The 27,440-nt window shown below is 46.9% G+C and overlaps 1 protein-coding gene across 1 annotated transcript in view; it reads left to right on the top strand.

Moving 5' to 3' along the window:
- Positions 1 to 8,542: 8,542 nt before the first annotated feature.
- Positions 8,543 to 27,440, top strand: part of TMEM65 (transmembrane protein 65) — an 80,688-nt gene continuing 61,790 nt past the window's right edge. Inside the window, exon 1 of the mRNA XM_083186777.1 lies at positions 8,543 to 9,727. Coding sequence (XP_083042903.1) covers positions 9,457 to 9,727 — 271 coding nt within the window. The 5' untranslated portion in view covers positions 8,543 to 9,456. The remainder of the gene's footprint in view (positions 9,728 to 27,440) is intronic.

Genomic DNA, 27,440 nt, shown 5'->3' with positions numbered 1-27,440 from the left:
ATCGGATTAGTTGCTATGAGCAAACATCACCTATTTTAATTGATAGAAGATCATTTGGATCCACATATAGAACCCACAATTGTGATCTTAATTGTCATTTTAGAGTAGACCATTCCTCCCAACATTTTTGTTGGGGGTATTGGTTCTCTCTCGCGTTGGAGTGGCATGAGTGCACGAGGATGGGCGTGACCTCAGCTGCAGGGGCGTGGCCTCACATAGGATGCCCTAGGCATGCCCTTGTTTTTCGTCACCATGTGTGCATGGCCAGCACTCTGTGAGCTGGGGGTATGCCCCCCTTCCCTCTGTCTTTTTGAATAGACGCATGAGCACAGCACCTGCGCTTCGCTATAAGCGGGGCAGTTGGGAAGTATGTTAGAGACACAGGGGCGGCTTAAGAGGGGGGGGGGGGTCTGGGGTCTGTGTAACATTCATGAGGGTTGTGAGTAGACACTGTTATCAATGCTTTACCTGCCCCCATGAATACTAATATGGTATGTACCCGTAAATAACACCGGTATCATTTGTTCAATAAAGAGATGCCACAAAACAAAGTGATGCTCTGTATATATTGGATTTATCTCAGTGCGTCTCTACGGGGGTGGGGTGTGTGATAGGGAGCAGGGCTGGATTAAGGTCTGTGGGGGCCCCTGGGCAACAAAGTTGTGGGGGCCCTTAACAGTTGGGGCAGCCTTCCTATGCACCCGCTGGCCCGGCACACCTGCCTACACACATTCAGGCGGCATTGTAGAATACCGCAGAGTGATGTCACAGAGCGGTATCGCAGTTTCCTGATAAACGTTCCCCAGTTTGTGGGGGGCCCTGAACATGTGGCGGTACCGGGACCACCGCCCCTGTCGCCCCGCCTATAATCTGGCCCTGATAGTGAGGCCGGTGCTGGACTGTGACATTACTTGCATCAGTCTGCTCCTGTTACACTGTCAGAGACGACGGCGCAGCCAGACAAGTCTCTGGGGGAAGCCCAACATCTCCAGAAATGTTGGGCACGCTCCCAAAGTGATGAAAACGGGGTTGCACCTCCACTAATTTATTTCAGTTATTTGTGCCCATTTTGCTTCCGACTCAGTCTTCTCAGTGGTGTCACTGTCAGGGGTGAATTTACTAAAGCTTCTAAAAATGAAAAGCGGTGATGTTTCCCATAGCAACAGATCAATCAGTTTCAGTCTATCATTTTCTAGGATACAATAGAGAAATGATAGACAGAATCTGGTTGCTATGGGCAACATCATCTCTTCAGTTTTAGTAGCTTTAGTAAATGTACCCCTTTGTGTACAACAGAGGTGACAGAAGAAAGTGACTGCGGCCTATTCTACATCCACACGGGAATACAGAGCACGGAAAGCCCCCAGAGAGATGCAGGGGTACAGAGGGATCCATCGGGGTCTCCTCTGTGCTGCAGATGCTAACGAGTCGCTTATGAATATAATCACACAAACCATCCACGGTGATACAGACAATAGACAGAAGAGAAGCAGTTCCTGGATATAAGGATAGAAGACGGCGCTGGTGTTGGAGAGGGGAACCGCTGGTTGAGGTGATGAGTAACATTCCAACACTATATTTAGTTCTTAATAACTACGTCTCCACCTAATGGCTCAGCGTCTATTATCAAGTCTATTACCTGGGCGGAGAGGGCACAGATACCTCAGTGGGAGGAGTCATAGTCATGTGACTAGACCAGGTCAGCAGCCAATTACCTTAGCACAGTGTTTTCTGAACTGTGGGTTGCACTGAGAAGAGTTACAATCTTCCATAAATCTCTAATATATATATATATATACTAGGTGATTCATCGCGCCCTCCGGGCGCTCTTCACACCGTTGTGAGGGGCTTCGCCCCATTAGAAGTCGAAATATATATGAGTGTGAGATATAGTGTAATTTATTCATTCATACATACACTGACACTCTTATTCATGCAAACATACATGCTCTTATACATAGATATATACACTGACACTCTCATTCATACATACATACACTGATGCTCTCATTCATACATGCACTGACACTCTCATTCATACATACATACACTGATGCTCTCATTCATACATGCACTGACGCTCTCATTCATACATACATTCACTGACGCTCTCATTCATACATACATACACTGACGCTCTTATATATACATACATGCACTGACGCTCTCATTCATACATACATACACTGACGCTCTCATTCATACATACATGCACTGACGCTCTCATTCATACATACATGCACTGACGCTCTCATTCATACATACATGCACTGATGCTCTCATTCATACATACATACATGCACTGACGCTCTCATTCATACATACATACACTGATGCTCTCATTCATACATGCACTGACACTCTCATTCATACATACATACACTGATGCTCTCATTCATACATGCACTGACGCTCTCATTCATACATACATTCACTGACGCTCTCATTCATACATACATACACTGACGCTCTTATATATACATACATGCACTGACGCTCTCATTCATACATACATACACTGACGCTCTCATTCATACATACATGCACTGACGCTCTCATTCATACATACATGCACTGACGCTCTCATTCATACATACATGCACTGATGCTCTCATTCATACATACATACATGCACCGACGCTCTCATTCATACATACATGCACTGACGCTCTTATACATACATACATGCACTGACGCTGTCATTCATACATACATGCACTGACGCTCTTATACATACATACATGCACTGTCACCCCTCAGCATACACAGTTACCTTTTCCCTAGTTTATTGTGGCAGGCTGCTCCCTGAGGACAGCAGGCTCAGCCTGCCAGCAGCGACACACAAAAGGGCACCTGTCAATAAAAGGAGCTTAGGGTGCTATAGTGAAGAGCAGCCGGGCATGAAGCGTTCCCTGTGCCTGCCTCCCTCCCGCAGCCAGCTGTGAGCAGTGTGGCCGGAGACCTGAGCGAGAGGGGGCTGAGCACTGGGCTGACGGCTGAGCGGTGGAGGTGAGCGGCTAAACTGTCCCCTTTGGACCCCCCTTCCCCCACCGGCCTTGTTGATCATGCGGGAGACCGGCAATAAAGCTCACCAGTCAGGACTCTGAGGCGTTGTGTGCATGGCGGCCGGGTCGTGCAGGAGACTGGCAGCAGAGCTCGGCTGTCAGGAGGCGCGCAGGCTTTAGCTGCTGCTCCCGGAGACTTTAAGCGCTGGCACCAGCAGCCGCACGCATCCTGACAGCCAAGTTCTACTGTCCGTCTCCTGCACAACCCGGCACACAAAGTCAGGCCCAGGACACGACAATACATACGGCCCAGATGGACGCAGAAGGGGGGCGGGCGATGTGTCGGGGGGGCAGGCTAAATGTGTTTTTTTTTGCTGCCGTAGCCGGGGACCGCTGTCAGGTCTGAGGCAGAAGGGGGGCGGGCGAAATGTCCAGCGGGGCGGTGCCAAAGTAAGAGTGTGTATGAGGGGGGGCTGGGCGTGCGGTGTAGATGTGGAGATGGCCTATGGGCGGCCAGGGGATGAGGGGGTTTGGGGGTGGGGGTGGGGTTGTGGGTGGTGAGCAGCCGTGGGGTGGAGTTAGTGGGCAGGCATGGGGAGTGGTGGGCGAGGAGGGGTGTGTGCTTGTGGAGAGCATGTAGAAGGAAGTGCCTTGCTTTTGCAGTGTGGCTGACGGTGGATGGGCCTGTCAATCACCCGTGAAACCCCGCCCACCGTTTGCCACACTGCTTTGACTGACAGATCTGGCTAAATATATAAGAGATATATATATCTGCATGGGTGTCCTATGCAGTCAACATTTCGGTTGCATTGACCTTCCTCGGGATTAACAAACAATCAGAGAAAGTGCTTACCTAAACACGCTCACTGTGCACTGGGCCGCCATTGTGCTGTCTGCTGGGGTCCTATGATGTCACAATCCTGCGACGCGTGAGCTCTGAAGCCCAGGCAGTCAGACGGTAGCCTAACAACCACAAAAACAAACAGGTTAAGAACATCAATACTGCAGCGGCTAAACAGGACAATACACGAATACAATACAAGTACATAAAGCATCAGTTTGTATGCACCTCTGAATTAGCCCCTATATACAGCATCAATGTTTTCACAGCAAAAATAAAAACTCCCGGACAAATGATATAGGGCCTAATGCAGACTTGGCCGCTAATGTGGGAATGCTCAGTAGCCTGTGAGATGAAAGCTGCCGCCCAGACAGAAAGAGAAAACGCAGCTTACAAACTTGGGAGCAAATTGCGCAATTCCCGGCCTTTAAAAAGTCATTGACATCATTGTGATTGTGAGTTCAGTAGGTCTGAGTAGGGAAGCCAATCCCAGGGCATTTTCTCAATCCCGGAATTCAGGATTGAAAAATGCTCAATTTCGGGATTTCCAGGATCGGGTTCCGTAATTTAAAAAAAATGCCCGTGATCTGGGCGGGAGGCTGGGAGCCGGGCCGAGAGAGCAATGTGTTGCGGCTGGGGGTGGGCAAAGCGGCTGTTAAGCCTGCGCAGTGTGACTTCAGACCACGTCACGCTGCGCAGAGTCGCATGGCCGAGGATGGGAGAAGCTGGGAATCCGATTGCGCATGTGCAGTCTAATCCCGAAATTGAAATTTTGGTGCCAAATCCCAGGATCCCGCTGTTTCCGATCCAGGGATTTGCCACCCCAAGTCTGAGGCTTCCACTGATCTGCGATGGATGCCCCGTACACACGGTTCAATGTGGTCTGTCTTTCTATTCGATTTTACTAATATAAGCTAAATCGAATGAAAATGAAATCGAATGCATTCGATTTTGATTCAATCCCGATGTCTTGCCCTGCAGCATTGAAATCGAATATAAATAATAGACTGTGCAGGCAAGACTTATGCTGGGTACACACCAAAACGATTGGGATTGGATGCAAATCGTATGCAAATCGTATGCAAATTGTGCAACCCGCTTTGCATATGATTTGCATACAATCCAATCCCATCTGTATTCAGATGAATGGATCTTATACAGATCATACCTGCAGCAGGTAGGATCGGAATCGGATCCAATTCGGATCCAACCAAACGATTTTGACCCAATCTGCATCCAATCGGTCTGAATTGGATTGTGCCCAAATCGTTTTAGTGTGTACCCAGCATAAGTAGTACAGATATTTACTATATAGTCCAAACTGATTGTGCTTGACTTGCCGTGGATTCGATCCCGTTCGAATCAGGATTGCACAGCAAGCCAATCACACCGTGTGTACACCTCTTAAGTCAGGGTGGAAGTGGTCACCCTACATGTCACAGACCCCCCTCATAAGTACCTGGGCACACCTACACGTCACAGACCCTCATAAGCACCTGGGCACACCTACACGTCACAGACCCTCATAAGCACCTGGGCACACCTACACGTCACAGACCCTCATAAGCACCTGGGAACACCTACATGTCACAGACCCTCATAAGCACCTGGGAACACCTACACGTCACAGACCCTCATAAGCACCTGGGCACACTTACACGTCACAGACCCTCATAAGCACCTGGGCACACCTACACGTCACAGACCCTCATAAGCACCTGGGCACACCTACACGTCACAGACCCTCATAAGCACCTGGGCACACCTACACGTCACAGACCCTCATAAGCACCTGGGCACACCTACACGTCACAGACCCTCATAAGCACCTGGGCACACCTACACGTCACAGACCCCCCTCATAAGCACCTGGGCACACCTACACGTCACAGACCGTCATAAGCACCTAGGCACACCTACACGTCACAGACCCTCATAAGCACCTGGGAACACCTACACGTCACAGACCCTCATAAGCATTTGGGCACACCTACACGTCACAGACCCTCATAAGCACCTGGGCACACCTACACGTCACAGACCCTCATAAGCACCTGGGCACACCTACTTGTCACAGACCCTCATAAGCACCTGGGCACACTTACACGTCACAGACCCTCATAAGCACCTGGGCACACCTACACATCACAGACCCTCCTCATAAGCACCTGGGCACACCTACACATCACAGACCCTCCTCATAAGCACCTGGGCACACCTACACGTCACAGACCCTCCTCATAAGCACCTGGGCACACCTACACGTCACAGACCCTCATAAGCACCTGGGCACACCTACACGTCACTGACCCTCATAAGCACCTGGGCACACCTACACGTCACAGACCCTCCTCATAAGCACCTGGGCACACCTACACGTCACAGACCCTCATAAGCACCTGGGCACACCTACACGTCACAGACCCTCATAAGCACCTGGGCACACCTACACGTCACAGACCCTCATAAGCACCTGGGCACACCTACACGTCACAGACCCTCCTCATAAGCACCTGGGCACACCTACACGTCACAGACCCTCATAAGCACCTGGGCACACCTACACGTCACAGACCCTCATAAGCACCTGGGCACACCTACACGTCACAGACCCTCATAAGCACCTAGGCACACCTACACGTCACAGACCCTCATAAGCACCTGGGCACACCTACACGTCACAGACCCTCATAAGCACCTGGGCACACTTACACGTCACAGACCCTCATAAGCACCTGGGCACACCTACACGTCACAGACCCTCATAAGCACCTGGGCACACCTACACGTCACAGACCCTCATAAGCACCTGGGCACACCTACACGTCACAGACCCTCATAAGCACCTGGTCACACCTACACGTCACAGACCCTCATAAGCACCTGGGCACACCTACACGTCACAGACCCTCATAAGCACCTGGGCACACCTACACGTCACAGACCCTCATAAGCACCTGGGCACACCTACACGTCACAGACCCTCATAAGCACCTGGGCACACCTACACGTCACAGACCCTCATAAGCACCTGGGCACACCTACACGTCACAGACCCTCATAAGCACCTGGGCACACCTACACGTCACAGACCCTCATAAGCACCTGGGCACACCTACACGTCACAGACCCTCATAAGCACCTGGGCACACCTACACGTCACAGACCCTCATAAGCACCTGGTCACACCTACACGTCACAGACCCTCATAAGCACCTGGGCACACCTACACGTCACAGACCCTCATAAGCACCTGGGCACACCTACACGTCACAGACCCTCATAAGCACCTGGGCACACCTACACGTCACAGACCCTCATAAGCACCTGGGCACACCTACACGTCACAGACCCCCCTCATAAGCACCTGGGCACACCTACACGTCACAGACCCTCATAAGCACCTGGGAACACCTACACGTCACAGACCCTCATAAGCACCTGGGCACACCTACACGTCACAGACCCTCATAAGCACCTGGTCACACCTACATGTCACAGACCCTCATAAGCACCTGGGCACACCTACACGTCACAGACCCTCATAAGCACCTGGTCACACCTACACGTCACAGACCCTCATAAGCACCTGGGCACACCTACACGTCACAGACCCTCATAAGCACCTGGGCACACCTACACGTCACAGACCCTCATAAGCACCTGGGCACACCTACACGTCACAGACCCTCATAAGCACCTGGGCACACCTACACGTCACAGACCCTCATAAGCACCTGGGCACACCTACACGTCACAGACCCCCCTCATAAGCACCTGGGCACACCTACACGTCACAGACCCTCATAAGCACCTGGGAACACCTACACGTCACAGACCCTCATAAGCACCTGGGCACAACCGCACCCATAAAATGGCAGGTTTTCACCCCCAATTGCCGGCTTCCTGTCAGTCAAACTCTGACCATATTGCGATTAAGTGAGATAGGTAGGTTCCGACGAAATTTTAGAAGGAATTACTTCACAGAAAGGGTAGTGGATAAGTGGAATAGCCTCCCATCAGAGGTGGTAGAGGCTAAGACAGTAGAAAAATTTAAACATGCTTGGGATAGGCATATGAATATCCTTACAAAGAAATAAGGATTAAAAAGGGTTGAGTTTACCTGAAGGGTAAAAAAAAGGGGCAGACTAGATGGGCCAAATGGTTCCTTTCTGCCGTCAAATTCTATGTTTCTATGTTTCTATCTATATTGCAGCGTAGAAATAAAGCAGTCAGTATTGTCCCTGCACAGAAACAAAATAACCCAAATCTAATTCTCTCTGCACATATTACATCAACCCCCCCCCCGCAGCGCACATGGTTTTGTCCATTTGAGAAGGAATTTGCCTCTGAGAGTTAACCAGAATAAGGCCCCTAATGCATTGTAGTTATCTGCAGTATTGTTAAAAATGTCATCTAGTGTGTACCCATAAATTCGGTAAATGTTTATTTAAACCACATTGCTACCTGTGATGCAGGTTATGTGCCCGACCCTGGAAATGACACTCTCCTCTCTGACCCCCAAATGCCCCTGTCATGTCAGCCAGCCTGATACTGAGCACTGACTGAGCAAAGCAAGAGCAGCACTCAACTGCGCATGCGCCACGCTGTCACCGCCCGGGAGCGCGCACCGCTGATGCCAGGTCAGCGCATGCGCAGTACCCAGCAGCAGCCCTGGGACTCCCGGGGACAGCAGCAGCAGCACCAGCAGCAGCTCAGCCGCTCCCAGCTCCCGGTCCCGGGGACAGCAGCCGTGAGCCACCCCGCGTCTATCAGCACAGGCCACGGAGGATACCCGGACCGGGGCTATTGCCCGGAGCTTGTGCCCCTCTGCAGGGTGAGTTGCTCCTCGCCCTATGCCCACAGCAGGCTCATTGCCGAATAACAGCCGCTGATTCTGGACTATATAGATCTATTTGCAGTCCCTGCTCTATGCACAGCTCCCATAGGCTGATCTCCTCCATATACAGAGATATTGCACATGCACACAGCTCCTATACACACCCCCTATAGGCTGATCTCCATATACAGAGGCACCTGACACATGCTTTCCCATTCACCTCCCCTTACCTGTATATAGTGCATTATAGATAAATAATATGTGTATACATTAACTTGTAATACTACAGCACATCCCCTGCACCCCAGCCCTGTGCTACCTGCACTTCCAGACCCTACACATTATATATATATATCCTATATGTCCTTTTCCTAGCCCTGCCTGTTATCTATCCCTTAATACCCTCCCTGTATATTGCACAGATAGTTAACACATTATATTCTTGCAGAATAGTATTTACCGTCCATAGGTGACCCCTATGTATACCCCTTGTTAGTGCTGTAGTTTACTATTGAGAAATATATATGCATTTATTGAAGGCACAAGCAGTATGTATGTACAGCAGCTCACCACACTATAAATCACTGAACATAAACCTCATTCCCAAAGCTGCTCTTCCGACACACCTGTGCAATAATTGTCCTAACCTATGCACATTTACATATATGTACAAGTGTCGCTAGGGCGCTATCTCTGACCTCTACATCAGCGCTGAGACTCATCCTCGCTTATTGGTAGGAGCTACTGTAGGTAGACTTTGGAGCGGTACCATGTCCTTACTACCACTGCTGAGCCGGACTGCTCTACGCCCCCCCATCTCCCTAAAGCATTGGAGCTGGCGTAGGGTTACCACCAGGAGGTGCCCGGGGACCTCTGCCTTGCAGTGCTGCCGGCTGATGGGCACCCACCCAAAGAAGGAGCCTATGGAGCCACTTAACACGGCACAAGGTGCCAGGGACTTCATATACAGCCTTCATGCCGCCGAGCGGAGCTGCCTGCTGAAAGAACTGCACAGATTCGAATCTATAGCGATCGCACAAGGTAAGACTGACACACACACACTATGGGGATATTATCCCATGCGGTACAGCTCACTGGATTTTGCTAAATTGGACATTTAATTATAATATTGACGGTGTTTTTTTCTGCCAGTGAAGCTGATCTGAGCCCTGACGGTGAAGCGGCTTAATTGTTCACCCTGTCACATTGTAATTCAAAACATTCCCTGTCACCCTGGCTGGCAGCTGAATAACCCCCCTCCTCCCTTTAACTCTTCACTCGCTGCTTCACTCACCCCCCCCCCCCCCCCCTCTCCCCTTCTTGTTCAGATTCCCCTCGATTATCCTGGGAATGTAGGGTCACCACCCACGGAAGCCAGAAGATGGGCTTTACTTCCACGCTAATCTGTTATGAAACCGTGGCTGTAATTTAATTTGTGTCCTGGTATAAACTTGTGTTCACGTGGCTGCTTTCTGTCTATGTGACTCTCTATCCTGGTTCATGTCATCCAAAAACTAAATACAGCGATATTTTTAAAAATAAACATTTTATTGTGAAAAACAAAAAAACATTTTGTGTCGGCGCCAAACTCTGTAGGGAGTTTTGTGTTGATGCATCAAAGCAAAGAGAGAGATAAACTACCAACCAATCAGCGTCTTACTGCTGTGTTACAGGCTGTGTTTGAAAAATTAGCTGATTGGTTGGAAGTTTCTCTCCACTTTATCTTCAAGCTTTACATCTCCTCCAAATTGTAATCCAAGCCGACAAATTGAGGGGACTGACGGGCATTGATTATTGTGATTACCTTTATATGGCATTGGTAGGGGTTACTTTGTCAGGGCCTAATTTGATAACTGGTGCAGAAATAAACCACCACCATCATGGTGGAGATAAGATTGCATCGGTCTTGTGCAGGTTAAGCAGCGTAACCAAGTGTCTGCTAGTTATTGTTCTATTAAAATGCTTTACAGCTGTAGTGATACATTGTTGCTAATAATCCCTACTGAGGCGCTGTTATTAAAGTACATAAAAGTTTAGTTGCCTGTGTTTGCCCACCTTTACCTGTCGCTTCTGCATTCACAGCAGGTTGTCCACGTGGACAGAAGATGAGCACCAGGCTGACACTGTTAAAGCCATGTTTTATTGTGATCTTCTCAGTAACAAGGCTGCCTCAGAATGGGCGAGATTTACTAAGCCTTGAAAAGTGATAAACAACCGATCAATCAGCTCCTAACTGCCATGCTACATGCTGTGTTTGAAAATTGACAGATAGAAGCTGGTTGTTTATCACTCACCATTTTATCACTTTTGAAGCTTAGTACATCTGGCCCAGTGTGATATGGGGCTGATTGCTTGGTATTAACAGCAACGCAGCAAAGATTTTGGACATCCTTATCCTGGCCTCCCCTGTGCCACCAGGGGGCAGGATGTGCGTCCTCTGTGCGGGTTTTGTTAAGTCACAATCTACAGGGTCAGGGAGCGATCTACTAACCAGATTGTCAGATCACCATGTGATTGGAGGGGACAGGAGTTGAGAATTTTTACCAGGGACAGAATCCCCAAACGTGGCCACAGTTAGACGGAAGGCCATCCACTGTCAGGTAATGGTAGCCGCCATCCTTAACCAAGTAAGCCGGTACATAATCGGTTAGGGGGGGCTGCTGCGCAATTTAAAATTCAAATAGGGGAGGCACACCCACTGCTACCAACTGCCATTCCAAACTGACTCACTAGCAGTGGCTCCCATATTTGAATTTTGGACTGCACTGTAGCTCCTCCTCTGGAGCCTCCTGGTAGCGCTGTCAGTGAAGTAGCTCTTCTGTACGGTTACTTTGGCAGATGCAGTTCTCTTGGTCTTCTATGTAAACTTGCACAGTGGTGGATGAAGAGATAAATATAATAGTGTTCATTTAGCACCTTACACCTTTAAACCTGTGCAGTTCCACTTTCCTGGCTACGGTGTCACTTTCTGCTGCGGTACTTCCACCGAAGTCTGGTCTGTATCTCAGTGCTGAAATACAGACCAAACTGTACTATAAGAACTGAACCATAGTGTGACACCCCCAGGAAGAAAAGAGGAACTGCACAGGTGTTGAAAGGTGCAGGGTGCTATAATGAACACTATGATAACGGTAATAAGTTTTAGGGTACATGCACATGTATGGTGAAAGTGCTCATTGGAGTATGGGCAACCTGGCCTTGCCCTACACTCCTTAATCTTTATAGGAGCTAACATTAGCTTTTGGAGAGTTGGCGTTTATTATTATTATTATTATTATTATTATTTTATTTATAAGGCGCCACAAGTGTTTTGCAGCGCCGTACAAAGGAACAATACAGGGAGACAAAACTTGGCATAACATTGAATAAATAACAAAAATACAGTACAAATAAAGAGCACCATAGTTCAATACACATTACAGCTTAAATGTAAGTAGTGAGGACCCAATCAACATACAACTAGAGGCTTGAGGCCAATGATGGAGATGAGTATGAAGATGGTCACTGAGTGTTGGAGTATAGGAGAGCTGTGAGTGACATGTGAAGAGAAGTGGGCTTTGACAACAGGAGGGAAGAGGGCCCTACTCGGAGGAGCTTACAATCTAGTAGGAAGGGGAGACAGACAGATTACAAGAGGTGCACTCTTCTATATAAGAACTACGCATTTCTAGAATATTGTTCTTCAGTTGGCTACAATGGGTTACATATTTATTGTATGATCATTAATCAGTATATGGCATCCACCCTGTCTCTACACTGCAACTTACATTAAATGTATTTTGTAGATTTATTCCTCATCCGCAGACCTGCTTACACAGCGATACAGCGGTTGGCATCATTTCGCTGGAGAAATAATGGATTTTCCGCTAGGCGGGATCAGTGACTCGCGTTGTCGCTCAGTTATAGTAGCTATACATTGCAATAGAGGCATCGTGTGATTTCTCCTGGGTCTAGGACAAATGAATAACACTTGTTAAGCAATTTTATTCCGCTGCTATCGTAGACACTTCAGCAACCATTGGCTCGTTGGCTAATGGGCCCAGTGTGGCATGCTGGAACTTCTAGTTCAGTTGACTAAGCTTGCTATAGATATTTCCCTGTAGCTTGCTCGCTCTCTGAATATTTCTGTCTGTTATTACCCAATTTCTAACTTTTGTTCCCAACTGTAAATCCAAGCAGAAAACGCCGGCGCTATATAGGTAACTGCCGGAAAAATAGTCCCCTGCCGTCTGTCCTGTTCTCCAGCAAAGAGGGTAGGTTTTATTTTGAGATTTCCCTTCCCTCAAATGCATAAGTGGAAAAATATGAAGTGGCTTTGATTCAGCTTTGGGAGTTGCCTTCATGTGATCTGTATGAATAGAGAAGTCAGCAGTGATTCATAGAGGGGTGTAAGGGAGACGTTCTGTGTTCTCAGCGCATTGGAAATGAGCCTACTTTCCTGGGCCTGTGTCTTTGTGGAAGTGTTAACACTGTCTGCAAGTTCACAAGTTAGATGCATTTGATAGGTCCCCCCCAGCCGCGGCTTTGCGGTTCTCCTCTGTTTTCACAAATACGACTTTCATGTGAACATTAAACGTCGCAGCTTGGTGTGTTCTGTTATGCAGAGCCTTTTACTGCTTTGTTCTGTAAACCTGGCATGGAGAGAGGGGCGCGTGGAGCTCGCAGGCATTATCGTAATTGTTGGGAATTGCTCTGAAGAAAGGCTGCTGAGGAAGTTGCATTGATTGCAAATCCGTCATCCGCCTGTACTGATGCCTTTGTGCTCCGTGGAGCAGAGTTTTTCAGCTTATTGACTGAGACGCCGGATGTTTTTTTCGTGGCATGCCATCCTTGTCTATTGTCAGATACCGCCATGTTATATTTATACATGCGCAGTGCATACGTAACCTGCGAATATACGTCGAAATCATACGCTTGACTTTAGCGTTGGCTGGATCATGCAGTTTTTGGCAGCGTCCCCAAGTTTAGTTGTCTGGTTGCTGACAGCGTTTCGGTGTTACGTGCCGGGGGTGTTCTAGGAAACGGTCAGTTTGGGGAACTTTTGTAGAACCGGTTCATTGTCCAGAATTCTGGAAGCAGTGGTTGACTTGGGTAACACCACTTTTAATTGTGCACCAACTGTTTCGATCTTAAGGCCCCCATACACCTGAAAAACATTGCACCCAATCATAAGGTGGCCATACATCAGAAAGACTACAGTCATGATTGTGTCCAACTTTCCCTTCAACTCCCCTTGGTTTTTGGACACACAATGTACTCCCAATCCGTCATACAATCTGTCGTACAATCCAGCTGCTGCATATGACCGGTCCTCTCACAATCGATTGTATGCACCTAAACTGCCACTCAAATGACGCTGGTTGTACTAGCCATCAAACGACCGATTGCATGTGCTTAAAAGCACACTCAATCGGCTCCCAATCCCAACTGATGCAGCACGTCTGATCAGAGGACCAATCCCCCAACCAGCAGAAACACGCATTGCACACAATCTACATACAATCCGTCATACAACCAGTCGAGATTGTACGATTGCGTACAATATCGTTCCGGTGTATGGGGGCCTATACTATCTCGAGGGATTGTATGATGATTGTGTGCACACGTGGTCCCACAGGTTGGAGAACTGGTCCTCTGATCAGACGGGGATTGGGATCCGATTGCATGTGCTTTTAAGCACATGCAATCGGTCATACGGCAGCTCATACAACAGGCATCATTTGAGTGGCAGTTTAGGTGCATACAAACAATTGAGAGATGACTGGTCATAAGCAGCAGCTGGATTGTATGACATATTGTGAGTACATTGTGTGATCAAAAATCACCAAAAACTGCTGGGGAGATGAAGGGAAAGTTGGACACAATCATGATTGTAAGCAGTTCTTTCTGATGTATGGCCACCTTTACCGTGTGTGTGTGTTAGACTATTACTGGCCATACATCAGAACGAGCTGCTCACAATCCTGATTGTGTCTATATTCCCTTCAACTCCCAGACTCATGAATTGGTGGTTTTTGGACTCCTCATGTGCACACAATCCGCCGTTCGATCCAGCCGCTGCATACGACCGGTAGTTTCACAATCGATTGTATGCACCTAACCTGTCACTCAAATGACGCCGGTCGTATGAGCCGTCATAGACCGATTGCATTTGCTTAAAAGCACACGCAATCTACTCCCAATCACGACTGATCAGACGTGCAGCATGTCTGATTAAAGGACCAATGCTTCCACCAGCGGGACGCACATTGACCAATTTGTGCGCACACAATGTACCTACAATCCATCCTACAACCCCTCAAGATTGTACGCTTGCCTACACCCTCATTCTAGTGCATGGGGGCCTTATTTGTACATCCGTGAAGGTACTGACTTATATTCTGACAGCGATCAGCTCCTAGGGACGCTTCCAAAGTTCTCATTGATATGAGGAATACAGAATTTTGGAACTTTCCTTATAACGTCTGCTCGGCTAAAAGATCAGATAACTAATGTATCCATTGATACTGACCCTTCATTGTAAAACCCATAATGAAAGTTGCGTTTTAGAAGATCTTCGGTGGGTTCCTTCCCTACCACTAGCAGAATGACACCACCCCAATGTTTGGGAACGCTTATTTCTCTGCAATTAACAGCCCTTGTGTTGAGAACGGAGATTGCATATTTAATTTCTGTTCTTTTTTCCTCTGCCCGTTTCTTCCTGCAATCAGTGACAAGACCCCGCTCTGTTAATGGGTATAAGATATAGACAAGTACGCATTGTTTATATCTCTGTATTATACCTAATGGTTCCCAGTGGACTCAATTAATCAGCCTAAATTGATGCTCGTTTCCATGTGCTTGTACTATAGACCTGAAGGTGCCGGGTGTATTGTGCAGCTGTTTTGGTGGTTTACGCTTGGTGTCTCGTTAAGCTCACAGCTTTCTGTAACTTACCGTGAAGATGATACAACACCGCCCCAGGACCATGTCTCTTAAGACTGCTGTACTTACGATCGTCCTTAGCATCACTGGCCATTCTGACTCTCTTTACCAACAGTGTCTTTCAGTTAAGCACTTGAATGTAAATTAAAACCCCACAATGTTGTGATTTTCCACCGTACTGTATATTGAATACTGTCTACATACGTTATATCACCAGCATATTGGAAGCTGAAACATTGGCCACATGTTTAGAACAGTGTTCTGATTAAGTGCAACAAAAGTAAAGCATTGCAGTCATTTGAGCCACTGTGACATCACTAGCCACTCCCCTGTACAAGTTTGCCAAGCTGTCACTAACACTGCCTGCTCTGTTATGGTACAATCAGCGTGAGATTTTGACTATATAGTCAAAATCGCATCGGGATCGCATGCAGATTGCACAGGTTTTTACCTTGCGATCACGATGCGCGCTCCCGTGGCAGCGCTAATCGAAACCCAGATAGACAGGGCAGCAATGACTATATAGTGCAAATCGTATGTAGATAGCATGATTTGTATGTAAATAGTACAGAGATAGCAAAGATTGCATAGCACTCGAATCTTAAGTCAAATAGCAAGGATATCTCACAGTGTGTACACAGCATTACAGATGCTTTCCCCTCCTAACATAGCAGACTGATGCAGGTGAGTGAAATTAGGGGGTATGCGGTACCTGGGTCGACAATGTCTGAAGGTGGCCATACATCAGAAAGACCGGTCTCATGATTATGTCCAACTTTCCCTTCAACTCCCCAGCAGTCCTTGGTGGTTTTTGGACACACAATGTACTCACAATCCGTCATACAACCAGTCATACAATCCAGCTGCTACATGATTGAAGCTTCATTTAAATAGTGGGCTGGCCTACTAGGATCAAAAGGATAGGAGTACCCAAAATCATGTTTAAAAAATATTAATTTACAGGTTGCCAGCAATTATCAATCTGTTCACATCTGCCATTATTAAATAGCCCTAATGCAGTAATCCTCTGAATAAAAAAGGACGTCCACCACCGCTCTCTTCAGCCGCCCGCCCGTCGGCCGCTTGGAAACTTCTGCAGCTCCCAGCCACGGGCCGCCCAGAACCTGCACCTCTCTGTTCTGCTAGTCAGGGAGGGAGTGTCACATGACCCCGGTTGTATGAGCCATCTAATGACAAATTGTATGTGCTTAAAAGCACATGCAATCTGCTCCCAATCCCAACTGCATAAAATCCCTCGAGATTGTATGGTTGGGTGCAATTTCTGGTACTTGTGTATTATAGCGGCGCCCCCGATTTCCATTGCGCAATGTTTTAATCGCATCGCATGCCATGCACCCGATGGCATGCGATGCGACGCGATTTTTGGCCCCTATACGATGAAAGATTGTATAAGCACCCTAAAGGGTGCTTTTAAGCACCGTAATGGGTGCTTACAATGTTAAATGCACCCCCACGCCACCCCCCCCCCCCACTATAAACGTGAACCCGAAGCGTGGCGAGCGCAGCGCTGCGCTACGCGTCCTCCGACCTTTTGATACCCCCACTATCCACGTCGGCGTGGAGTTGAGAATAGAAAGTGTGGCGAGCGCAGCCACCGAGCCCGAAGCGTGGCGAGCGCAGCGGATACCTTCACAGATATCGGAGTCCCCTCGCTGCCTACACAGGTATCCGCATCCCCTCGCAGGGCTCGCTGCGCTCGCCACGCTTCGGGCTCGGTGGCTGCGCTCGCCACACTTTCTATTCTCAACTCCACGCCGACGTGGATAGTGGGGGTATGAAAAGGTCGGAGGATGCGTACCGCCGCCCCTCGCGGGCTCGCTGCGCTCGCCACGCTTCGGGTTCACGTTTATAGTGGGGGGGTGCATTTAACATTGTAAGCACCCATTAGGGTGCTTATACAATGTTAAATCACATCGCATTGCATTGTATGGCATTGTATGCCATATACAATGTCATACAATTTTAAAATTGTATGGCATTGTACAATATCGCGCGATATCGCGTCGCATCGCATACCATCGTATGCCTTATGGTATGCGATGCGATAGGCGCCGCCAAAATACACAAGTACCCAATGTCTTTCAGGTGTATGGGGGCCTTGACTAAAATCTGCTTCTTGAATCTCGCGCGTCTGTGCTTCTTTGTCTGACTTGAATGTAGCATAACTTCTCTTGTAATGCAAATATTTGACCTCAGTTGACCTATTGTGTTGAATTCAGCATTACATTTCCTTTCATTTGATATATGAATCATTGCACTGCATGAAGTAACAGTTGTTATAAGCATTCAAATTTCAAAAACGGTCTGCAGTTTTGTCCAGTGCACATACTGTATCAACAGATTTTTTTTAGTCCTTTGCTTTAATTGTAGCCCTGAGCTCTAAGGTCTGAGTATGTGCAATTTCTGTATAAATCTTACATCCCAGGGGGTTTGCTGCATCGTTGTATTTTTCTTAGATTTCCACCATTTATTCTGCCTGGAAATATCAGATGTGTTTTCACTTTGTAATGCTCGACGTACTGCTGACGGTGATTATAATTACCCGGGCTATTATGAGACCACTAGGATGGGCGGTTTCCATAGTGATGTATCAGCGGAGGTTTGTTAGATGTAATGTGGAGCCCGCCGTTTGTAGCTGGTAATTGTACCTCTGGCATGTAGTGCCGGGGTCTGACTGGAGGGAGTAAAGTTATTCTTGTTGGGGGGTTGAACGTTTTTTTGAGGTTTTGCGGCTTTTCTAACATGCTCCAAATTTCGGAATGTGACAGTTTCTGGAGCTGGGATACTGTGGTCAACACCTTTATTAGATGGTGTTACCCTAAAATCTATGGGCTTTTTTTTTCCTGTTTACCCTTGAGAGGGATTCAGTCCAGCTACCCCCTCCCCCCACGTCACCTGGGCAGCACAAACACTGTGCCGTGTCATACTAGTGTGCCTTGAGCTGTTCTCAGGTGTGCCCCCGATCTAGAGATGCCCAAACCAGTTTACAGCCACCACCAGTTCAACTGTTATTTACTGGTCTCTTTTCATGTAAAGGGCCAATGTATTTTATTTTTGTTACCTGTGTGATTTGTTTTTTTTTTATATGTGGCCAATTTTTTTTTCCTTTGGGGGCCAATGTGTTTTACCCTGTGCTTTGGCAATTTTAGAATCTTATTTAGTGTGCCGCAAGGTAAAAAGGTTGAAAATCACTGGTCTAGTGTGTACAGGTGTATACTGTCTGGGCTGGTGGCCTCTTCTGCTCCCCTAGTGGGCATCTGTGGCGTGTGTTAGGTGGGGCTCCTACTCTGAAATGTTTTCTTTTTTTTTTTACTGTGTGTGTGTGTGTGTGTGTGTGTGTGTGTTGGGGGGGGTGTCTGTATGTCTCCATTATGAATAACAATCAGTTTTTTTGAAGGGAAGGAAGGTGGTTGAAACCACAGGATAATAAATCAATCGTACTGTGCAAGACCCGGCTCACAGGCAGCAGAGATGGGTCATTTTACTGCCAGGGGAGATTAATCAATCTTTGGATAGAAAAAAAAGTACCAACCAATAAGATTCCAGCTGGCATTGTACAGGCACTTCCCAACTGTCATTTTTCAAACAGTCGATTGGCTGGTGCGTTGTCACCTTTCAATTTATGGTACTTCTCTACTTTCACGGCGCCAGCATGGCGCCGCGCGTCAGAGTCCCCTTGCGGGGCTCGCTTCGCTCGCCCACGCTGCGGGCTCGGTGGCTCGCTACGCTCGCCACGCTAATTAAAATCAACTCCATGCCAACATGGATAGTGGAGGTATGAACTATCCATGTTGGCATGGCGTTAACTTAGTTTATTTTACTTAATTAGTGGCGAGCGTAACCCGGAAGTACGCGCGGCGCCGTGAAAGTAAAGAAGTACCCAATTTATCAATACTTTATCTGATCACCAGACTTAATACATCTGCCCCATTATCTTGATCTCTTTTATCTCTCTCTCTCTCTCCAAAATGTGATAAAGTTCTCCCTGAATATGCTTGCTCATAAGTATTTAGCCTGTCTTCTGGAGAACTGCGTCCAGTGTGGACAACGCCAACCCGTTAAGGGTGAAGATGACGCTGTTTCTTCTATTGCCAGTTAATTTTCTTCACCTTACGGCAATTCTATAAATCATAGTTTCCCGGTAACTACAGGCAGCTCACTCGGAGTCGATACTTGGCATACAGGGTATAATTATTAAATAGAGCAGTTGTCTGCGGTGCAATCACATTAATGCAGTAATCTAAATAGCAAGTGCACCAGCATTGCACTTACAAAGAGATCCACTTTGTGCACTGTGATTCTGGTATGTATTTAAGATGAGGTCATACCATTAGTTGGGAGTACTACACCCCAAAGTCTGTATATTAACTGAGCTGATTAGTACACATGAAAAACATTTGTATTTATTATTTTTTTATTGAATAGGTTCTCTCTTCCACCCTGCATAAGGTGCCATGTTTCGGGGGCAGGTACTTTTCTATAAGATCAGGCAGAGAGACTGAGGGTTGGCCTGTCTTGTTGAGAAGAAATACTTTTATGGCAGGTTTTCCAAATTCCAGCCCTCTGGGAACCCTAACATTTCATGTTTTCCAGGTTTCCTCCCAGTATCGTCAGTGAAATAATTTATACCACCTGTGGTTTTATAATCATCATTCAGTAAAGTATATACCTGGGTCTGGAAAACATGCACTGTTAAGGTTCCCCGGGGGTTGGAGTTGTAAATTTTGCTCTGTGTGGATTGGCTGATTCATACTCGTGGGCATGGCCAGTGAAGTCACAGCAACTCATTCTTTGCCTTTTGTAATGACTGATCGGAGTCCCACGTGGGCACTGTCCTAGATATGCGGAGAATGTAATACTTTACCGTTAAACAAGGCTTCTGTGGTTGTCAGAGTAAATTGAATTCATTTTACAATCATGGTTTATATCAGGACATTATAGTGTTGAGGTTTTATTGGTCCTTGTAGGTTGCTCTTGTAGAAATTATTTATTATTTTTAGGAACCGGTGATGATATTATTCAGCTTCTTCTTCATGTCAGTGACTTGTTTTTTGCTCCTATCTGTCCTTGTTGGCCAAGACCAAAGTAAACGTGATTGTCCCGTGGGGAGGGGGAGGGGGAGGGGGAGGGGGAGGGACAGGTTAATTGCCTGGAACAAAAGGTAGAGATACAGTTCTTCTCTGGAAGGTGAAAACAAGAGGAGCTTGAGTGCGATAGTAATCTGTGGCTGCAACCATGCGTTTCGCTCAGTCTATTTCCCATTCAGGATGGAAAATAGAACAGGAAGGTTTTAAAATGAACCTCTATCGTTAACGTCTCCCATACACCTAGCCCTTTGGGCTGAGTGATCATTAACCCTACCCAACCACTAAGGACTAATGACCTTGTACAGGGCAGTTAGTGGCAGGCAAGTTACTGTGCCTACGTTCTCCTTGACCCAAAACCATCACTTTTAGGAGTATTTTCCATAAAGATTAGAAGCTGGGTTCTAGATCAGGCACAGCAGGACAATATGCAGAAAATAATCAAACATAAGAAAATGTCTATTTAGAAACCAATTCTTGACCATGTCCTTCCTATTGTATTTAAAATCTCACCCCAAAACACGCACTTGCAAAAACATCTATGTGTGGTCCTTCTAGATCATGGGTGGGCGATATGCAGTCCGCCAGCTGATGTGGGACTACATTATCAGTTTAGCACACTTGCCAAATGTGTGTACTAGGGGCCTAATTCAGACTTGATCGCAGTGCAAATTTGTTCTAAAAGAAATCCCATGTTGCACTACAGGTGGGGCAGATGTAACATGTGCATAGAGTCAGATTTGGGTGGGGTGTGTTTAATCTGAAATCTGAATTGCAGTTTAAGAATAAAGCAGCCAGTATTTACCCTGCACAGAACCAAAATAACTCCCCCAATTCTAACTCTCTCTGCACATTTTATATCTGCCCCATCTGCAGTGCAGCATGGTTTTACACATTTTGAGAACAAATTTGCGATCTGCGATCAGATCTGAATTAGCCCATAGGAACTACAGCAGATGTCACTCATTTCCAATTTCTCCAAATGTTTCCATGGTAGCGATTTTTAGGCCCGACAGCTAATGCCATCTTCAAATGATGTTAGTTTATGTAGCCTATGGGCTACATAACGCACAATTACCAGGAGAGGGATCCAGTGGATCTCACCCAAACATGTGCACTAGCCCTGCGAGGGCCCAATAAGTAGTGAGATGATGCACTGCAGTGGGCGGGGCTAAAATGAGGTGTTTCACGTCATTTGACCCGCGACCCCCCCTGCTGAGGGGGGGTCGCGGGATCCGGGCAGTGGAACCCTTTCCGGGTCCCTCACGGCCATTCCGGGAGGGTTGGCAACCCTGTGTAATAGGCCATGCACCTGCCCACCCCTTCAGCGGTGATCAGCGCACTGTGGCATCTGGAGGCCAATGACCTGGTATTGGCCTCCCAATTTGGGAGCCATTGTCCCTGGATGTGATTGTTGATACATGCAGTCCAGCTTCACCTCGTCAAAAACCATCAGAGGAACCTTTGTTTATTTGGAGAATAAAATAAAACAAAAATAAGAGAATTAATCTATTCAGAGGACATTGCAGGAGGATCACATGAGGGTCACATGATGCAGATCAGCTGACGTTCCGTCATGAGACTTAACAAACATTTATTTGCATTATATGATTTTACAGTCTGAGCATTTTTTTTTCTTTAAATGCCGTATAAAATGTTTTGTTGGTAAAGAAAACCCTTGTAATGGGATGCAGTTATTTGGTCTACAGCTGGGGTAGCCAACCCTAGTCCTCGAGAGCTACCAACAGTGCATGTTTTGCAGGTCTCCTCACAGAATCACAAGTGAGCTAATTAGCTCCATCTGTGGATCTTTTAAAATGTGTCAGTGATTAATAAGTGCAGCTGTGCAGCAGCTAGGTTGTCTGGAAAATGTGAACTGTTGGTAGCTCTCGAGGGCTAGGGTTGGCTACCACTGGTCTACAGCATGATGGTCGACATGGTTCTAGGTCGAAAGGTATTTAGTTTGACAGTGTCTAGGTCGACAGCAAAAGGTCGACGTGGGGTTTTTCACTGTTTTTTGAGCCGACATGTGCAGACAGGCGGTATTTCATGCCCTACCATCCACTAGGGCATGGTGGGAGAATAAAATAGTGTGCCGAGCGCAGCGAGGCACCGTGCCCGACGCATTGCGAGTGAAGCGAGGAGATGTGGTGCACTTTAAACTGTGTCCATGTCGACTGTGTTGGCATTCAGGCGAAAAAACAGTGAAAAACCCCATGTCGACATTTTGACTGTCGACCTAGACATTGGTCGAACTAATGATCTTTCGACCTTTTCCCTAGTCGACCTAGACCCAATGTTGACCTAAAGGTGTCGACCTAATGACTGTCGACCATCATGCTGTAGATAAAATGATCCCAACCCCTTCCAACAGCTATAAAAGCACTTATTTACCAGCGTCATAAACCTAAGCGCTATTTTTTTTTCTTTTTGGGTTTGTTTGGGATCCACTCACATCCTGTATGAATGATACCACCGACCACTACAAATACTCCTTGAAAACCGATTACTTCACATTATTTTTCCATTGCCAGAAATTTGCTCACACTTATTCATTAATATTTAACCCTTTGAGCGCCCAAGGGTATTTGTCAAAATAGGTGTGGAAATTGCCAAGCAAATCTTTTTATTAAACCCTTGGAGTCCCAACTTATCTGTGAGATCCTTAAAATATCCTTTACAATACGCCAGCGCCGTTCACAGCGACTGTTCTCTTTTTGGGTGCAATATTTAACTAAACGTCAGTGAATTGACTTGGCTGCATTTGTACTTATACTAAAAGAACAGTCGCTGTGAGGGATTCAGTATTAGATCCCGGCGTCCGGGATCCCGGCGTTCAGAATCCCGACGTGGGTCGCCCCCCCCCCCCCCCCCTTGCGGGCTCGCTGCGCTCGCCGCGCAGCAAGCCCTGTGCCTCGCTATGCTCGGCACACTAATTTATTCTCTCTCCGGGGGTGTCGTGGACACCCACGGAGGGAGAAAGTGTCGGGATTTCGGCGATCGGGATTCTGAACGCCGGGATCCCGACCGCCGGGATTTACACTGCATCCCGCTGTGAGGGACGTTGGCATTTTGTAACAGATATTTTGAGGAACCCTCACAGCAACGTTGATATTTAAAAGGTTTAATAAAAAAGGTTTGGCTAATGCAAGCTACCGATTTGACCAATCGGGTTACTTTCCAGAACGCAATTTCATAAATAATTGTCATTTGTATTGTTGTGACGTAGATTAATAAGCAGGAGAGGGCGTGCGATGTCGGGCGTGACCGGGCAGGGTGATTACAGGGCACACAGTAATCATAGGTTGGATTCCGTATGTCAGCAGTAACTATTGTTCTGTGCAGCGTTCCTGGCAGACTTCCCACATTTCTCATTGGAGATGATGATGTCACCACATTCTCCATTGTGCGTTTCCTGGTGGATGCTTCTTGTCAGACATCACCGGCCTTTACCTATAGCTAATACTGCAATGACAGGAGAGGAAAAAATATGATGTCCACACCAGTTAACAGCTACCGCCACCGGTTCAACTGTTATTTACTGGTCTTTTGCTTTAATGTGAGGGCCAATGTATCTTATTTTTGTTACCTGTGGGGACCAGTGTGATTGTTTTTTTTCTTCTGGGGTCAATGTGTTTTTTTTCATGTGGGTGTCTAACGGTGTGCCTTGCAATTTTAACATTTTGTTTGGTGTGCCGCAAGTTGAAAATCACTGGTCGACCTACATGTCTGTAAGCTAATTCACACATACTTGGAACATGTTTCCCATCTATATTCATTGAGAATAGGGTCATATGGGGCGCCTCCCACTTCAGCGCCTCTTGGTGTACTGCGTATTAAGCTGCCCTACGGATGGTATTGTGTGCTATATGTTGAGCTGGGTACACATAACATCGATTCCCGTGGCGGTGCTGCGGAAGAACGATATTGACCGTACACACTGGCCGATATAATTCACGATATTGGTCAGTGATGGCACCCGCTCCATACATGCAGATAGATTGGGATGTATATACAGAGGACGTGGAGGGTCTTTAACGACCCGTGGCCACTTGCAACTTTAACGATATTGACTTACACGCTGACGATGATATTGTTGCCGATATATCGTCCAGTGTGTACCCAACTTAACTCCTAGGGTCTGGTCCTACTTGCTCTGTGCAGGGAGATTACGAATATCTAATATACAAATAAGGAGGCCATTGGTGTTTAGTGGTGTTCCATTACCCTGTGCACAGCTTATAACATACGTGTTACCCTCTGCACATCTAACATGCGTGTTACCCTCTGCACATCTTATAACATGCGTGTTCAGCTCCGCTTTAATCTTGTGAAATAAACAGGCTGATTGATGTTTTATAGTAGCACTGATGTGAGAGTTTATTCCTGGGAACCAGACAGTGAGGATGTGGATAGGACGTAGGGGTATAATTATAACAACAGTAAAAAGCCCTAACTGCTTCTGAAGTAGGTGCATTTGCCGGGATAAGGGTTGCTAAGCAATAATAAACACTCAGAGTTCTGGTATTAGTATAGTTTATACAGTATATACTGGTTATAATGTTATAGGTTATGGGTAGATAGTTGGAAGCCCTCTGCTGTGGAACAACACATCCCAGCATGCCCTGCCACAGTTTTGCTGTTAGGGCTTGCTAAAACTGTGGCAGGGCATGCTGGGAAATGTAGTTCCACAGCAGCTGGAGTGCTGGAAGTTAGCCTAGATCTGTGATCGGCCCTCTTTGTGCCTGACTGATGAGCCCAGTACTGTGGTGCTGCAATGCTAACCACCGTGCCACCATGCTCACAATTTGCTTTGGGCAGAGTAGAAAAGATGAAGATGGCAGAAGGAATTGTTCTTGCGATATAGGTGGGTGGCAGCTGAGGAAAATATAACATATAAATATACTGTGGGGATCAAAGCTTGGAGCGAGATAAAATACTAACCAATCAGCTCCTGACTGCCATGTTGCAGGCTGTGTTTGAAAATGACAGCTGGGAGCAGATTGGTACTTAAACTCTCCAAGCTTTGATAAAATTCCCCACCCTTATCTTTCACAGCTAATAGCATACTTCCCCCGGTGTCCTGGAGTATTACACTGGGGTGGGAATTGCTCCTCTGTGATTGGTTAGATGTACACAGGTCTTGTATGAAGAGCAGATTCTTAGCCTCGCAGGATTAGTATTCCTCATATAAAGAGCTGCTTATATGGAATACCGCCGCTTATATGGAATTCCTGAGGGTGTTCTGCGCCAGGATAAACACGGCGCAGCGAGCGGCTACAGGAACACGTCAGGAGCTTAGGAATTCTGTCATTGCCACATTCTAGTGCTGCAGAAACTCAGTTTGTTCTATTCTAATCTCTAACATCCAGAGCTATTTATATCTCCGAGCTTTGTGCATCCGTAACACATGTGAGGAAGAGCGTGACGGCACCGTGCGATGCCAGATACAGCGCAGAGCCTGACAGAGCGCTGGCTGAGCCTCATACAGGTACATTATGTATCTGGGGCATCCGGGGATATACGCACAACGGACGCTGCCTCTGCCAGAGGAATACAAAGGTTCCTGAGCGGTTTTTCTTTTTGAAATGCCGCCGGAATTCTATCCGCAAAATAAGATCCTTTTATAGTTTGCAGCATAGTATATGTTGCCCATATCAACCAATCGGAGTCTGACTTTCATTTTCTACGATGCAGTAGAGAAACGATAGACAGAATCTCACTGGTTGCTATGGGCACCATAATTTTTTTTTTTTTTTTTTCATTTTTAGAAGCTTTATTGATTTCTTTTTTTTTTATTTTATTGTTTTAATTAACAAACTGAATATTCCGCTCACGGTATATATGTGTGAAGGATTACATCGCAGGCTGGGTTTTGCTCCGTGCATGGAGGGCCTCATTTTTAGTGTATTAATTAAAATATGAGGTTAGTGAGGAATGGCTCCAAATTGTCCTTTTTTATTATTACAGTAATTATAGTATGTGAAATTGTGCGATACGTCAGTGCGCTGTTTCTCTAAAGAGCGAGTAAAGCCGTTATTTGACATTAAGGCAGAGCGGAAAGTTAATATGTAATCAAGGAGAAATCCCACACGGAAGGTTTGTAGCTCCGAGCCTCTAATGCAGCGTCTCAGTCATTTACCCCACTGTTCTCCAGCAACGCTTATTAACATTTGCTTCTATTGCGCCAGCGTACTGGGTTCCGTTGTGCTTTACAGTTGGGAACAAGACCGTGTTAGTACAGTTATAAAACCATATATCTTTTGAGTCAGATATATTTACGCATATATATCCAAAAGGCTGGACCGGCACTCAGGTCTTAAGTGGAGCCCAAGTACTGTTGCTTGCCCCGGTGCCTGCCATAGGGACCTTGCAGCCCCTTGTAGATAGGTGCTGGAAAGAATGGGCACTCAGGGACTGTAAGTTACAGGTGAAAGCAGGACCGGTTTATTCCTTAGGGTCTACGTTTCGGGGTCTCCCCCGTCGTCAGGACAAAACGAGAATAAACCTGTCCTGCTTTCACCTGTAACTGACAGTGCCTGAGTGCCCATTCTTTCCAGCACCTATTTACATACACTCTATGGGGGCGGGAGGGGGGGGGGATTTTATTGTTTTTGGGTGTCAGATGGTGCTATTCAATTGTTTAACAGGCTGACGGTAAGAAGGGGTGTGGTACAGGGGTCCGACAGTCGGTATTCCGGCAGTCATTAGCCCGACGTCGGAAT

This window comes from Crinia signifera, chromosome 5 (assembly GCF_055691185.1).
Source record: "Crinia signifera chromosome 5, ASM5569118v1, whole genome shotgun sequence".
Taxonomy (NCBI): Eukaryota; Metazoa; Chordata; class Amphibia; order Anura; family Myobatrachidae; genus Crinia; species Crinia signifera.
The sequence above is the reverse complement of the archived record's forward strand: the minus strand, read 5'-3'. Positions and strand labels throughout refer to the sequence as shown.